This window comes from Centroberyx affinis, unplaced genomic scaffold (genome assembly GCF_046629955.1).
Source record: "Centroberyx affinis isolate AG114_WGS23_722 - 3 ecotype Tasmania unplaced genomic scaffold, CSIRO-AGI_Caff_v1 ptg002405l_1, whole genome shotgun sequence".
NCBI classification, from domain to species: domain Eukaryota; kingdom Metazoa; phylum Chordata; class Actinopteri; order Beryciformes; family Berycidae; genus Centroberyx; species Centroberyx affinis.
The window spans coordinates 66838-84248 of NW_027280655.1; the positions used below are offsets into that span (position 1 = coordinate 66838).

Genomic DNA, 17411 nt, shown 5'->3' on the forward strand with positions numbered 1-17411 from the left:
AGTAGATAAATAATGAATCAGCATCACTTCATCTGCCAAGTGCAAAGCATATACAGGAAATGGACTTGGTGGCGTTGAAGCATAAAATCTTACTTTACTGTTTACCTCCAAGTAAACAAATGGAGAGTTTCGTTCCAAGCCTGGTGTCCAACATGTGAACAAGCCGATAACAACTCTGACAAACTACAGGCTAAAACTAAAGCTCTCTGCAGGTTATGAGTCATTTTAAGACCTTTGCTTACGTACCGTTATGCTTCTGAAGATCAAATCATTTCTATTGACTTCAGAAAGCAGACTTTTTCCAAAATGAATACACAACATTTTGGAATAAAACTCTTCAAATATAGGATAGTTACAGAACAATTAGTCTGTATATCCCAAGCTCAGAACCATATTCCAGGGGTCCTACACATTTTCAGTTAAAAAATTCCATACTTTTTCCCAGACCTTGATTTGTTTTGAAGGTTTTGTCTGGTGTTCAATATGATTTACGCAGATAGACATCTTGCCCCTGCTAACTAGGTCATATCACTGTATAGATGGAGATTGTTCTTCACAGAGACAAATATCAGAACATGTGAGATGATTGGCAGGGTTCCTACACTGTTTCCATTTTAAAATTCCATATTTTTCCATATGTTCTTGACCAGATTTGATTTTGGTGGGTATTTGATATAATGCATGCTGACAGCGGCTGGGTAATAAGAGCGTCCCTCTATCTGAACATTATTCTTCACATCAACAAAAACTGTGGACTCAAAGTGGCTCTACAACAACATAAAAGCTAGAATTATGTGTGTATCGGACCTGAACCACAACATTTCCCATACTTTTCCAGACATTTTTTTCAAATTCCCAAACTATTCAAGACCTGGAAATGATCAAATTCATTTTGAATACTTTTCCAGACTTTCCAGACCTGCGTAGGAACCCTGATATTCAAAACACGAGGGACCAGAAGTGATGCTGGGAAAACTGAAGGAGCTGGAGAGAATCCCAGAACTACAGCTAACCTCCATCCAACCGCTAAAATAAACTCACTCTAAAATCCCAACCAGTGCTGAATCTAAACGTCGGGACTTTGGTGAACTTTCAGACTCGCGGACTTTACGACACGTGGCTGTGACGTCCAGGAGGGTTTAGGTTCTTTTTGGGGGAATCATTTTTGTCTAAATTCATTGAGGCCTAGCGCTCTCTCATGCAGACTTTTGGAGACGCTCCATGCAGACTTCCAGTGAGTCCGCTACCTCGCACGCTCCTCTGGCAATATTTCCCATCGTTCATCGCACGACGGATGTGTTCTAAATCAGCCGATATAAACAACGGCAGATCAAGAAGAAGAAAAGCAACAACAAAGGCAGATGTCAAGCATGATGGAAAAAACAGACAAAGAGAGTATTCCTAGGCCTACTTACATGATAAAGCCTTTAGTCACCAGTGTTGACTGTAATCAGCCTGTAACAGCTGATGGACTTGTGACAGCGAGTGAGAATTAAATGCATAATAAGATAAGCCAACGCAGTTATAGTGACTGTGCACATGCTGACTGATTGCTGTTCAGACTTTGTTGCTGTGGTATCCACGGCAACGAGTAAGTGATCACAGACTGTAAAAACAGATAGTGAGTGTGATGTCACCCACAGGTTTCTGAAGAGCCGTTTTGAAGCCAAAAGACTGGGTTCATGATCGCCGCCATGTTGACATTTTTTTTGGAGCGGGAGCAGGCGAAGGGCGGAGCCACGGAGGAGGGGGCGGAGTCTGGGTCGTACGCAGCGCCGCCTGCTATTGGCCTGTAATTGCCGAGCTGTCAATCACTAGAGCCATTATACCCTGTTAATGACACAGTTATTTTGAAAATCTCCATAAGGACACACATCAGAAGAAGTGAAATTAGCTACTGAGACCAAAACCGCATTGACTTTATATTTGTAGCAGAAGTTGGGTTGTGGTTGCCTGATATCAGACTGAACTGTCAACTCGTTCCACTCCATCTCCATCTTCAGTCTGACATTGCCTCCACTCTAACCGATTTCCGTGGGGGAGGGGGATTCGATTTTCCCTAACCGATCACTAGAGACCGACGTATCCGCCTGAATCTAACGTCATTTTAAGTCGACGCTGATGCGTAGCCATGACAACACCAGAGACGGTTCAGAAAGTATAGAGCATCTTTGACGACACGGAGCCAAGTAAAAACAAAGTACGACGACTTTTAATGGATTCAGAACAGCCTGGATAGCAGCGTCTATCTTGTCTATAGCGTCTCCATTGTTGTTATTACTCCTCCTTGGTTCCGTTGTGGTCCATTAACTTCATGGAGTTGGGCGGTTTGGAGTCTTTTTGGAGCCGGACTCTAGTGGACATTAGAGGAACTGCTGCTGCTGCTTCAGGATCGGCTTCAACATTCACCTGAGGTTTTGGCTGCTTGGAGAAGAACCGTACCGTTTGCCCCTTCTATGCAGTCCGGCTCCCCTGCACCCTCGCAAACTCACGTAGTCACGCTGAGCAATTTGCAAAAACCGTGGTCCATGAGTCTGTAGTCCGCACGTTTGGATTCAGCCCAGGTTTCTGTGTCGGCTTCACTCTGGTTTAACCAGTAGCACCAGTTACACACCAGACACCAGAAACACACCTAGTTCCATCATATCTGTGTGTTGGTTACAGGGGAAACACTGCACTTCTTCACAGACAATACTTACAAACCCAAAGGACATCAACATGTCTTCACCGTTAAAAGCAGTACCTTTGCAAAGTGAATATAAATGGTGAACAGTTCCATTGCCTTAGCTATTACACATAATCATTTACATCTGGCATTTGGTGGACGCTTCTGTCCAAAACACCCAAACCCACATTCACACTGCCAGTCAGCCCAAGTTCATTTATTTGCTCTAGAACTAAAGTGAATGGGAAACTCAGTCGGCTGATGTGTGGAAGCTCAACAAGCTCGTCCATCCATCGCTGGAGTCGACAGTAAACTCTGAAGCCATTTTACTGAGTTTTCTGTGTGCTACCTAATGAGCGCTTGGTACCTAGCTATGTTAACTCATCAAAACAATGCAACATTATGAAAGGCAGTGAAAGCAGCAAAGAATACCTCATTTGTATAAAAACATATCTTGTTTCTCTTGGTCAAAACTTTGTCGCTGCAGATCTATATACCGTATTTCCTCTAATAGTGGCCGGTAGTGAATTAAAAGCCGGGTCTCCGATAATGGCCGGGGCCGTGGTCGAAAAAACGAAGGAAAAAACAACGGTGGATACCGGTAAACTCCTGGTGCCTGTTATATAATGTAACTGTAGTTTGTAGTAACGTACAAGTGCCACAAGATGGCGGTATGTCACAAGACGGCTCGGCCGGCGGAAGTCTCCGGAGCGTGCCGTCGTCGATTACCGTAATTATCGGTAATGCGTCGCAGTAACAAAAAAACGGCTACCTAACGAACCCCAACAGAAGCAGATCAGAAAACAAGGAGGCTTCGTACTAAAATATGAGCAAATATACTTATCAAACAGAGGGAATTAGAGATAAAGGCCTGTCTCTAATATAAGCCTGCTTCCAATAAAGGCCTGGTACCCTCTGCAGCTGAGGCCAATATTAAAGGAAATACGGTAGATGCGAAAGTCTCTGGCCCCGCCCACAATCGGTCAGAATAGAGTGACACATCGACCAAGCTCCTCGCGGTGTGACACACGGTTCCGTTACCATACGTGCGTAAACTGTCATCACGGGTGACCCAGTGGGAGTTTGACCCCCTGACCTTGGCAGCATTAGTACCGTTCTCCGCTCACTGAGCCACACAGCGGCGTCACAGGAAGGCGGGAGCGAGGCGTTTCTCTCCGTCGTGGACGCTGATGTGGCGGCGCAGGTGGTTGGCGGAGATGAAGGTCTTGCCGCAGTGCAGACACCTGAACTGCTTGACGCCGGTGTGCACCGTCATGTGCACCTTGAGCGACCCCGACTGGGCGAAGCGCTTGCCGCAGTGGACGCAGCTGTAGCGCTTCTCCCCGGTGTGGACGCTCTGGTGGCGCTTCAGGTTGCTGGAGTCGGAGAAGCGTTTGCCGCACAGCGCGCAGCCGAACGGCTTCTCGCCCGTGTGAACCCTCATGTGCGTCTTCAGGTTCTTCAGGCAGGCCAGAGTCTTTCCGCAGCAGCTGCAGACGAACGACTTCGCCCCGCCGTCGTCTCGGTTGTAGTTCCCGCCCCCGCCCCCGCCGCCGTTCGAGCCGTCCCGGGACCGCCAACCCTCCCTCGTTATGAAAGCGTTCGGTACGGCCGCCGTCTCTTTCCTGACGGAGATCTGGGGTTCCTGCCTGCTGTCGGGGAACGCCGCAGGCTGCAGCTGCTCTGCCGAAGGTCGGGTCGCTTCGCTGACCGCAAAACCGAAGCCGCCGCCTGCGTCGGAGGGAGCTGAAACGCTCGTATTCAACGAGTAAGAGCAGCCGGGATCCTCGCTCAAAGGATTCTGGGTAGTGCAGGAGCCATGTTGGAGCGGCGGCTCGTACATCATGCAGTCAAAGCCGAGCGGCTCCGGCTGCCCTGCGGTGTTTTCTGGTCTCTTGTTGGCGGTCAGGTTTGCAGGAATCGACCCGACGGTGGCGTTGACTTCTCCACCCGCCCATGAGCAAGAGCCGCTGCCGTCCGGCTCCGACACTTCCTGTTTGGTCGCCGGGGGAGGAGCTTCTGTCTCTGTTCTGGATTCCCCGGGCTGTCCATCAACAGCATGGGAAAAACATTCTGAAAAAAAAAACAAAACACCAAAATATCACATTCCTTTCTTTATTGGGATTTCCTTTAATCCGCCTACTTCATGTCCCAAAATTAAAAGGAACACTGCATACAAAATCATATCAATACAAACACAATCTTAAAAAAATAAATCACAAACTGTACTTATAGTCCCTTCTCATGGAAGAGGCAAAATGTAAGTAAATGCAAAATACAAATGAATATATAAAATCAAGATAGATACAAAATTTTAACAAGCAAATTAAATAGAAGAATACACAACAGTGGTGCGAGAGTAAAAACAGAATACGATAAATAAGATAAAACAATGAAACTGCCAATTTTAAAAAGGCTTGTTCATAAAAGTGCTTTTTAAGAAGAGATTTAAAATAATAATAATTTGAAATATTTATATAGCATTTATCAAAACAACGTGCTTTAGAGTAAAAGATTAAAAGCAAGCTAAAAACCAAACTGACCAAAAACTAGAAAGTATTTTTTAGTCGTTTTTTAGTAGTAGTAGTTTTTTTTTATAACGGTTAGATGAACTTGATTAATCCCTGGGGGGAGACTGGATTATTTTGGAGGGTTTTTAGGCATTTCTCCTTCACATTCACTTGCAAATTATATACTGTATCCTTTTCTTTTAAATTTTTATATGTGAGAATAAAGAAACGAAACGAAACAAAATATTAACAGCTTTATAAGATGGCTGCTGTTCGCTCTAACCTTTTGCTGCAATTGGCCAGTCCTTCAGCCCGTTATATCTTCCATGTCTGTTATGTGTCTTAACCTGTACTCACTGTCCTGCTCAGTGTGTGTCCACGCCTCTTCATCCTTCTCCACTTTGACAACCGGGGTTTTCAGTGTCACCGGTTCTGCTGCAGCGGGCTGCTATGAAAACAGACAAATGTTAAGAGCCAGAGGTGTGATCAAGACTGGAGGAAAAACAGCAGGGAAAAAGTAATCTCTGAGATTCAGAATCAGAATCAGCTTTATTGGCCAAGTATGTACACATACAAGGAATTTGACTTTCCTTGCTCTCAATGTACTTACACAGAATAAATACACAGCTAAAAACAAGGACAACAAGATGAACAGAGGTAAACCTAAACATTTAACTACTATGTACAATATAGTGCAATGGTGCAGAGTGCAAAGATGCTGGAATAAATATGGACTTGTTGGTGTAACAGGTTACATTATATACACATTAGAATCAAATCAATCAGTATAAATCAATGGGAGCTGCATTTCTCAAATGTGGCTGAAATTCTGATAAAACATGAAAAATGATGCTATATTTTTTTGGGGGGGAAAAACACATTTCTTGACGTTCATCAACATATATCACTAAAATATAAAAAGGATCCAAGTCTGTAAAAGCTTCATCACTTAGTTAACCAAGGACTTGTATTACCTGCTGTCCTTTAAAAACGACCATCAACTGTTTCATCTTTTTGAACTGTCATTTTGTGCTGTCAATCATTTTGTGTAGGTGTTTTTTTCCATATGATAGACCTCTTATTTTAGAATAATCCTTGCAGGTTGATAGTACTACTACAACTAGTACTACTATTATTAGTACTAATACCACTACTAATACTACTACTACTGCCAACACTGACCTGTCTGTGTGCCGTGTCTTGTCCCGTGTCTCCAGGCGGCCCGGTGTCTCCGCATGGCGGCGGGACCTGGGCCGACGCTCGGGGCAGCACCACCTCACCTGGGATGAATGTATTGGGACAATATACTTAAGTAATGGATAACGTACCATTATTGTAAAATAATCTCTGACAGGGTGAATAACGCAAAAAAAAAAAAAACATTAAAGCAATATACATTATCATCCTGTGTGTACAAAATACTAAATGCCCTCATCTATCTGAAATTGACTTTTTGGGGCGTAAACCACTTCCTGTGGGCGTGTCTTGTGGGCGGGGCCAGCGGCGAGCCGGGTGTTGCTGAATCCAAATGTCCCCCCTCTGGACTTGTGGACCGAGCCCTCGTGGACTTCAGTCGTACGCACCGTGACGTGTTCAACGTCACGTCAAGTCTGCGAGACGCCAGACTGCAAGGATGATTGACAGACCTCCAGTCTGTTTCACTCGTTGCCGTGGAAACGTTCGAAGCGACAGTCTAGCGACGACTACAGTCATGTACGCGGTGATCGCTGCTGCACTTGTGTATGTAATCGTTCTAGGCGTTTTGTGAGTGAACAAAATGATACTCATACATTTCTATACAACATATAGGCTACACACATTCAAATACAGAAATGTTTGGAAATAAGGACCAGACTATAGCTAAATAAATTGGGTATTTCTTACATTGGAAGACCTTCTTTTGTGGTTTGAAAGACTACAATAATAAAATGCATTTTGATTACCTCTATAGATGTGGTTGAATATTATTTCTGGCCTACATGATTCAAGTAATGTTTTAATAAAGTCATTGTTTTACACATTGATAATAAGTTCTTTTTGTTTTTTGTTCGGCAATTGGAAAAACTACGACGTCACGTCCGTATTGCAATGAATTGTGGGTAATTAAGTCAGTGAAGTCTGGTGAAGTCTGCACCCCAAGCGGACTCTCTGGAAGTCTGCAGAAAGTCCGCTTGAGGCCCCTTGAGGACTGGATGGATTGTGGATTTGGAGCCTCAGCACTCGCAGACTTTGCGGGGTAGTCTGCGAGTGCTGAGGACTCCAAATCCACAATCCATCCAGTTCTCCAAGCTCTGCAAGTGCGGTGAAGTCCGGACATTTGGATTCAGCTCGTGTCTATCGAGGTGAGACTAGCGCCCGCAGAGCAGCAAGTCACAGCAACAACAACGGAGCCCAGACGAGTCGATCAGGCTCCGCTGAAGAGAAACGGACTGGAAACAGATTCGTTTTGACTGTTTTGATTCATTCTGGAGCGACCGGTCCGACCGGCTCAGGCAGCCGCAGCGTCCTCCTTTAAAACACACTTTTGTTTTACTTTCTTTTTTTTTTTTTAATCCAGTGCATTTGTGCCTTCATGTTTTATTTTATTATTATTGTTCACATTTGTATTTATCCTGTAAAGCACTTTGCAACCAGAACTTAGATGAACTTGATTGATCCCTGGGGGGAAAACTGGATTATTTTAGCAGCAAAGAGTGGAGTTTGGGGAACAAAGAGTAAAAAAAAGGTAATAAAGGATATGAAAAATATATATATCATTTAAAATAGGCTGTCTCTATTAGGCTAAAAACATGTTAATAGTTTCTCCATGATAGCTTATATAAATCTCACACTAGGATAGTCACATGGCAGATTTACAGAAGATTTACAAATTTACAGCAGATGTCAACAGTAATTCAGTCCTATGTGCAGAATGAGCAGAGTATACGTTTTATTTTATTATTATTGTTCACATTTTTATTTATCCTGTAAAGCACTTTGCAACACTGTTTTGACCAGTACTCTATAAATGAAGTATGTCAGCGCAGATTAAAGGATTTTCTTGGATATCTATAAATGAAGGTTATTACAATTATTACTATTTTGGCCTTTTCCTAGAATCACTTCCCTTTCTTCTCGTTAGGTGACAGGATGGGGATCTGGTCTAGAGCATTAACACTGATACAGGAAGGATAAATCCACCTTAAAACACTTCAACGCTGTTAAAATCAGCTATTGTCGATGTACGTTTCATCTCTGGCTCCATTCAGTAGTTTGTTGTATTTTTTTCTTCTTGGTGGATAACCGGCCAATCGTAGACGAGGTGACATCACCTCCAGATCTAAAACCTCAGCGGTAAACGTCAGGTTTTGGTGTCAGTCCCTCAGAATCAAAGAGCGAGGGCTTCTTTCTAGAGCCGCCATTTTGCACCGAGAGACGTTCAACAATCACACAGGGAGAAATCCATCGGAGAAGAAGAAGAGAGACCAATTTCTCCACCCGCAGGAGCAGGAGAGAGACCAGAATGCACTGCAGCAGAGAGACAGGCTGGGGGTTTGAGTGAGGGGTTTGCAGGTCATTCTGGGAAATGCAGGAAGTCACTATTACAGCAGTAGAAGCAGGCGAGGCAGGTTGAGGGAAAGTGGGTTCGACAATAACACTAAATCACAACATTTCATCCAAAAATAACTCCTGGAATGTGTTGAACATTACAGACTGATGATATATAAGAGTGTAAGAGCATCAAGTGGATTTTTCCTTTAACCTGATACAAGTCTGTGTGGGATCTGGACTACAACAGTGTGCTCTATCACTCCATACTAATCCACACATATACAGTATAATACTAAACAGTCATCTGCTGCAGTGTTTTTCCTCTGGACATATTTCTGCACTTGAGTCAGCGCACACGACACTTCCTGTTCCATGTTCTGATACCGTGAACAGATAAACAATGAAAGTGACAAATAGTGATACTGTGTACTGATAATGAAAGTGACAAATAGTGATGCTGTCGACAGATAAATATGCACACTGACATTTCTCTGTGCATAATCAAGGGTGGAAGTAACTAATTATGTGTACTCATGTTACTGTAATTGAGTTCCTTTTTTGTGTATTTGTTGAAGTCAGTAACTTTATTTTTACTTAAGTATGTTATGGTGAGGATGGTGAGGTTTTTGACCAAGAGGAGAATCTATGATTCTCGTCTGCCTTGGGCAGTGAGATCTGACGTAAATATCAGATCAAGAGTAGAACCAGGAAGGACAGGGGAAAGAAAATTACAGAAAAACACATGGGTTCACTCACAATGTGCATCTAACAGTGGGAGTATTTGTTGTGTTCTTTTATTTTTCTATTTTACTTGATTTGATTCTTTTAATGCAATGCATTTTGCTTGTTCTTTTATATGAATTTTATCTTTTTATCTGTCTTTTATCTGCCTTCTATTGATGTAAAGCACTTTGAGCTGCATGTTGTGTATGAAAGGTGCTATACAAATAAAGATTATTATTATTATTATTATTACTACTGAAGTATTGTACTTCATTCCATTTTAAAGCACATCCATTACAGAGGACAGATTTTCTGGCTCTACATTAACACAACTGTAAATTGGCCAATTGTGGAGCCATTTGTAGTGAAAAGTCAGTCAGCAAAGAAGAGAAGAGTAATCTGGCTTTACTTTGTGCATTTTATTTTGTATTTTCTAATTTTTCCAATTAAACAAACCTAGTGTGAACTCTGTCCTCTCGTCCTTTTAGAATCACAGTGTGTGTGACCCGGTGCCAAAAATCAAAACTTTTGTTGACATAAGAGCTGCTTTGTGTATTGGGTGCAAGCTAAATTTACCAGCTGATCCTAACGATTTGGTATTTGTTTATTTGTTTATTTGTTAGGATCCCCATTAGCTTTGCCCTTAAGCACAGCTAGTCTTCCTGGGGTCCACATTTAAAAACATACATTAAACATTACAGTCAACACAAATAGCAAACATTAAACATAAACATAAGACATAAAAAAAAAATCCTACAAATATGATGTTCCTAGGTGTTTCCTTATTTGCTTTTTAAACATTGATTTCTGTGTTAATTTAGTCAGTGACCGTGGTAAAGAATTCCATGTTTTCATCGCTCTATATACTACTGTGTGTTTAAGGAAATTAGTGTTTGCCTTGGGAAGTGAAAACCGGCCTTCTGTTGCCTGTTGTAAAAGATCTTAAACGTTAAACAAAGGGAGAAATCCATCGTAAAGAGGCAGAGACCAATTTCTCCACCCACAGGAGCAGAAAATACACCAGAATGCAGTGCGGCTACAGGACAGGTTGTGTTTTTAGTAAGAGGCGACTCTCACTTTTTCTCGACTGGAAAAACTCTCTCTCTCTTGCTCTTGTTATGCTTTCGCTACCGATACTGCTCTCTCCACCTACTCGTAACCCACAGCTGGATGCAACAAGTTCACAGCCGCTCTCTGGGAAACGCAGGAAATCACTGACTGAAGCTGATGGAGCAGGATGAGGGAAGGTGGGAACATCAGAAAAGTTAATTACAACACTTAATCACTAAACACTATATTTTTCATTTAAATGACTACATCTGCTTTTTAGGAGTTTGGCCCACTGGTCTCCTTACCCAATATGTGATGAGAGGATTGGCTCCAAAATCATCTCTGTCTCTGGTGCGCATGCTAACGCTTTACCACACAGTAACTTATCATAGATTAGCATTATCAGTGGTGGAAGAAGTATTCAGATCTTTGACTTAAGTAAAAGTAGCAAGACCACAGTGTAAAAATACTTTGTTACAAGTAAAAGTCCTGCATTCAAAATCTTACTTAAGTCAAAGTACAAAAGTATTAGCATCAAAATATACTTAAAGTTGCAAAAGTAAAAGTAGTCATTATGCAGAATGGCCCATTTCAGAATCATATATCATGTTATTGGACTATAATTATTGATGCATTAATGTGTTCATCACTTTAATGTTGCAGCTGGTAAAGGTGGAGCTAATTTTAATTACTTTATATACTGCTGGGTAGCTTAACCTATAAAAATATATCATAATTTATTAGTTGATTTATAATTTGTATTAATAATCTAAATCTGCAAAGTAACTAGTAACTAAAGCTGTCAAATAAAGGTAGTGGAGTAAAAAGTACAATATTTCCCTCTGAAATGTAGTGGAGTAGAAGTATAAAGTAGCATGAAATGAAAATACTCAAGTAAAGTACAAGTACCTCTGAATTGTACTTAAGTACAGTACTTGAGTAAATGCACTTAGTTACATTCCACCACTGAGCATTATCCAAAGTATGAAGATAAACCTTTTAGTAATCCAAAGTTGGTATTGTTTTTTATTCTCTAGCCTGTAGATTCATAACTTCTGAAATCAAAATCTCAATCTTCATCTTTAGTGAAGTCCATTCTGACTCAGCAGCGCAAAAACTTTAGCTGTCTGGCAGGAAGAGATTTCTGCTAAATACCAGAGACAAGGAGATGATTTTGGTGCCAATCCTCTCTTCACATTGGGTAAGGTGACCAGTGGGTCAAACACACAAAAAATTGGTAATCATGTTCGACCAAGGAGGGGCCTTTGCCACTGAGCAGGTAGTATTAAATTGCCATGTAGTTTGGCGTGACATTCAGAGATTAACGGCACAAATGTCAGTGATAAGTGAACTGAGCGGGAAGCATCAGTGGGCGGGGCTTATCTGAATATTGAGGCAGTGGGCGCATCACTGTTCATACCTGCTCAGATCAAACATGGCTGGTACTCTAGTGGAGTGGCATTTATTCTTGTTGCTAACTGTACAGAGCTGCATGCTAGAAAAAAAACCCAGGGAGAAATAATTCCAACGGTTAGCAAAATGTCATTGGATTAATTTTCTGTATTCTACGGAGCCTCTAAAGTCCCGAAAAGTGATATTTTTTGTATCTTGTTCCCACAAGATAATTAACGCACAAGATAAAAAAAAGAACACCTTTCGGGACTTCAGGGGCTCCGCAGTATCTGCCCCCCGAGTCTTCAACAGAAACCTAAATTTACCAGAAATTTTGTTAATTTTGATAAAACATTTCTAGGAAGAAATTTTGTGTCATTTTTTTGCCTGTAGTGGTGAATAGTTAAACATTAAATCTAGCCACATTGGCAAAAAAGTAAAAAAAAAAAAAAAACGTTTTCATTTGATGGTGTCTTTAACCTGTCTTCACACCAACGTGTTAATATTGTAACAACGCGCAAAAGCAAAGAAAAGCGATTGAGGCTAACGTTAACTTTCGTTAGGGTCAGTAAAACAAATGTTAACGGTTACCGGCAGGTGTCCTCCTCGGTTCGTTACCCGGTCGAGCGGGCTGCTGCTGCTGCTGCTGCTGCTGAACTCGGCGGCTGCTCGCGAGGAAGGAGCCGGTCGTTCCCGCGGCTCGCAGGGCGGTCGCGCGGGCGGCTTTGAGCTCCATGAGCCGCAGTTTCCTCCGCAGCACCTCGTTCTCCTTCCGGCTGCGCGAGATCTCCAGCTGCAGCACCGAGTAGCCGCTGTCCACGAGCTCGCAGATCTCAGCCATGGCGGTGTTGGCCAGCACCTCCATGATGGAGGCGAGCTGCGAGTGGAAGGCAGCGGCCGGGGACATTTTCTCTGTGTGTGTGTGTGTGTGTGTGTGTTCAGATAAAAACTCCTATAAGACGAGTTATTGTTGTGACGGTTTAAAAGCACGAGCCCATGCGTCCACTCCACGTATCTGAATACGGGCTCGCCCCCTCCGCTCATATAAACAGTGCCGAGGCAAACCAGGAAGTGAAACGAGGAGAAAGGCTGGCGATTCGCCAATGTGCGCATGTGCAAAACGTTCTTCACTCTTCTTTGGTATTCTCAGAGCTATTCCAGGTATGAAGACCTGCGAAGAGTACGCATGCGCACATCCACTCAGGCGCACTGCTCTACACTCAGACCAGACACACATGAACACAAACATCCCTCCATTTCCCTACTGGGATTATTAAAGTATCACATTACACAGAAAAGGTTTCATTCCTAACTGAAACAAATACTGCATGACGTCACTTCTCAGAAATAAAAATACTGATCTTGAACCTTCACATTAACCCTCATCCTACCAACATATTTAGGACTACCGCCTGGGGACCCTGGGGACCCCAAGAATAAACTACTGTAAGAAACAACCATCATAGCAAAATGGTAACTTATTTCTCCTCAAAACATTATTAGTTATGTAATTAATGTCATCTGAAAAAAAAGATTATTATTATTTTAGGAAAGTTACGGTTAACTAAATGATGTATTGTATTTCTGACTTTCTGTGTCTGTCTCCTTCAAAATGACTGACAGAGAGCCCCCACCCCCCTGATAGTGTGTGATACTTTAAATTAGGACCCATGGCAAACATGAACTCAATAAATAGTTCCATCTATTAAAACTGCATAGGTGGAATTGGGTGCTTTTGACTGGGGTCCCCCAGGACCCCAATACATTGGTATTTTTAAAAAGCACTAATTAAAACAGAAACAGAAAACAATGATATGAAGCCATTAGGAACAAATTGATCAACAAAGTCATGAAAAATTGAAAATGATAGAATAAAGCACCTGTGAGATATGAGAAAAAAGTATAGCTCTGGGGTCTGTGGGTACCCCAGAGGTAGGATGAGGGTTAAGGAAATTTTATTTTTGAGAACGAAAGAGAGAAATCTACAGATGAGATGAACTTCATTGATATCTGTAGATAAATTTTGTCATTGCAGTAGCAAAGACTAAAGGTGAAGATTGGAGAGATAAAAGGTACTAAAGGATATGAGTAAAATTGTGATAAATTATATAAAAACTACCATAAAAAGACAAGAGCATCTTTATGCTGCTGATAAAATGATTTTACTGGTAAAAAAAAAAGAATTTTCCTTGTGACGGCAATAGATTTACAGACGTTTACAGTCCAGTGCTAAGAGCATTTTTACAGGAAATGTGCAGCATTGACTACATTCAGCCAATTATGGCTTATACTTCACTGTGCATAAGATGGATTTGGATTAAGAGATAATAATTATATATATAAACAGTAACCTGGCAAGTGCTATCATTAGAATAAACCCTGAATAATAATAAATGAAAAAAAGAAAAAAAGAAAGAAAATCAAGACAACCAGTACTGTTAAAAGTTTCTTTTATTTGAAGTGGAATAGGTCAAATAAATCTCATAAAAATCTCATAATATCTGTAACATTTTATTTACATTTCAGGTATTTAGCCGGATTGATTTCCAGTGAGTGAGCAGGAAGAGTTTAGTGTTCTGACCGAGGACAGAGACAGGCCGTCCAACCCGGGAGCGTTCACCTCCAGACTGTCAAACCAGCCGGCCGGCCTGCTGCCACACACACTGCTGGAAGTCTGAACCGACCACAGGAAACCACCCCAAAACACAAAGGATTATGGGTAATAAGGAGCCGGATGCGGTTCCTCATGCTTGGAAAACCTAGCAGAACAAAATGAAGTCTGGACTGATGCTCATATTCAGCTGTTTCTTCATGTGTTCTTAACCGGTATGAAAACCACAGAAGAAGAGACAGACAGTTACAGGAACTGGAATCACATTTGCTTTGACGCATTTACCAAAACTCTGTCCAATAAACAGCTCTGCCCAGGCTGGCTTGTAATTGGTCAGTTTGAACCTAAACAAACCAAATACAAAAATACAACAGTCAACTTTTCCTATCTGGTTCAGACTAAAGTAAAGCAACTGGAGGTGTGATTCTACTCTTTGTACAACTGAGTAGTTTCCAAACAGTGGAGTCAGAGAACATTTCAGTCCGTCTGAAGATGGCAGAGGACCGGTGACTTCTGAAGAGTTTTGAGTTTGAATATTGAATACATTCATGGATTCAGAAAATACACACAACATTCATCTTTTCATTCAGAAATGGGACAAACTGGGCAGCAGAGAGGCATCATGAGTAAAGGACAGTTTATAGTACAGTGATTTATGATGGTTGCCACCGGCGATGATCATATTCTATCGTCAGTCGACATATTGTTTATCCTTCCAGCGACGGACGAACTTAAATTGGATTGAACTTTGACCCCATCGCTGGCTCAGTTGTCATGACAACATAACGCTATCACGTTCTTATCCAGCTATTTTATATAACGTTCTTATCCTAACAGCAATTTAATGTTAATTTCCTGAACTAAATAACAATGGAAGATCATACATTTGTCGAAAATTTAATAAACACAATCACAATGTTCCCGTGCCTTTACGCTGTCTATGACTGTCTATCAGCTGGAAGCCCGGGGGCTGCTGTTTAGAGCTGACTGTGACCTCTGACCTCTCTGGAGAGGGGCAAGAGAGAAGAGACTATCTCCTTTGGGGATAAATAGAGTATCAGAAAATGTAACTGAATTGGAAATGGATGGTTGAAAAACGGTTATTTGTGTGAAAGACTCCTTTAATCTTGAAGACAAAAATGTTTGCAATTGAACTCTTGTTGTGGAACCTTTGGGCTAAACACCCTGAACTATGTGACGACACACATAATCTATATTTACAAAGGTAATAATCGATGCAAAATAATTTCAGATTTCTTTTATTCGCCGAGTGCGACGGACGCACATGAATGTGACTTGGAATTGGCTTTATTACACAATCATTAACTGACCTCTGAAGTAACTTTTTGTGAAATGGCTTTTTGTCTCTACACCAGACTTCCAGTCTTTCTGGCATGTTTCTGAACAGCACAGACACTGTTCGTTGGAAACTTCATTAGTGCCGTTAAACTGTTACACATTTGAAGTTTCATTCCAAAATTAAAACTGCAAGCAGTGATGAGCGGGCCCTCGCCTCCGTGTGCAAGTCGGGGTGTGCTGCAGCCGCGGGGCATGTAGACGTCCTCAGGCCTGGACTCTCGTCCAGCATGTGAAATCCGGTGCAGATCGGACAACGTACGCTCAAGTTCACACAACTTCCTGTCGCCAGTAGGTGGCGCTATGACTATGACTCCTAATCGACCTGTAGATGTCCTCAGACCTGGACTCTGGTCCAGCACGTGAAATCCGGTGCAGATCGGACAATGTACGCTCAAGTTCTCACAACTTCCTGTCGCCAGTAGGAGGCGCTATGACTATAACCGAATATCGGCCTGTAGATGTATTCAGGCCTGGACTCTAGTCAAACGTGTCAAATTTGGGCCAGATGTGACCACGTACAGTCGCGTTACAACCCACTTCCTGTTTCGTGTCGCCAGTAGGTGGCGCAATGACTATTGCTCCTAATCGGCCTGTAGATGTCCTCAGGCCTGGACTCTTGTCCAGCATGTGAAATCCGGTGCTGATCGGACGACGTAAACTCAAGTTAACGCAGCTTCCTGTTTCATGGCGAAACATCGAAATTCGACGCCACGCCACGCCCACGCCGTGTGATGAAAACTCAAGCTTTTGATAACTTTTCATCGTCAAACTCTTTTATACACGCTGACCAAGTTTGACGTGAATCCGATCAACCGCCTAGGAGGAGTTCGTTAAAGTACGACCCCTGCAAATTCACACAGCTTCCTGTCTCCAGTAGGTGGCGCTATGACTATAACCGAATATCGGCATGTAGATGTGTTCAGGCCGGGACTCTCATCCAACGTGTGAAGTTTGGTCCAGATGTGACCATGTACAGGCCAGTTACAAGCCACTTCCTGTTTCGTGGCGAAATGTGGAAATTCGCCGCCTCACCACGCCCACGCCGTGTGACGAAAACTCAAGCTTTTGATAACTTTTCATCGTCCAGCTCTTTTATACACGCTGACCAAGTTTGATGTGGATCCGATCATTTCCCTAGGAGGAGTTCGTTAAAGTACGACCCCTGCAAATGGCCAAAAACGCCCAAAAATGACACAATCAATTCAAAATGGCGGACTTCCTGTTGGGTTTAGGCGCATGGAACCAACAGACTTTTTTTTAAGTCTGGACATGATACACGTGCCTACCAAGTTTCGTGCGTCTAGGACAAACGTACGGCGTGGAGTATTTCGTTGAAATTTTGTAGGGGGCGCTATCGAGCCATTTTGCCACACCCATGCGCGAGACCCATAAAATATATAATTTTTCACCACTTCTGACGCGTGTGCAAAGTTTCGCAACTTTTCATGCACGTTTAGGCCCTCAAAAACGCGATTTATTTGGCCTAAGAAGAAAAATAATAATAAGAATTCCTTCAATTTCAATAGGGCTTCGCACGAAGTCGTGCTCGGGCCCTAATGAGGCATCCGCT

General features: G+C 42.4%; 1 protein-coding gene across 1 annotated transcript; it reads right to left on the reverse strand.

Annotated features, from left to right (window-relative positions):
* Positions 1 to 3539: 3539 nt before the first annotated feature.
* On the reverse strand, positions 3540 to 12778 carry LOC139656184 (uncharacterized). The gene is made up of 4 exons (XM_071533688.1): positions 12463 to 12778; positions 6358 to 6455; positions 5533 to 5620; positions 3540 to 4738 (listed from the first exon to the last, which is right to left on the reverse strand). The coding sequence occupies exons 1-4, from the start codon at positions 12776 to 12778 to the stop codon at positions 3810 to 3812; spliced, it is 1431 nt and encodes a 476-aa protein (XP_071389789.1). The 3' UTR covers positions 3540 to 3809.
* Positions 12779 to 17411: the final 4633 nt, after the last annotated feature.

What these genes read in the sequence shown, in the direction of transcription:
- LOC139656184 (XM_071533688.1), bottom strand. Translation starts at nt 12,778, where the DNA reads ATGTCCCCGGCCGCTGCCTTCCACTCGCAGCTCGCCTCCATCATGGAG. An exon ending in ACCGAGGAGGACACCTGCCG is followed by an intron (nt 6,456 to 12,462) that starts GTAACCGTTAAC and finishes CATTCATCCCAG; the next exon opens with GTGAGGTGGTGCTGCCCCGA. An exon ending in AAGACACGGCACACAGACAG is followed by an intron (nt 5,621 to 6,357) that starts GTCAGTGTTGGC and finishes TTTTCATAGCAG; the next exon opens with CCCGCTGCAGCAGAACCGGT.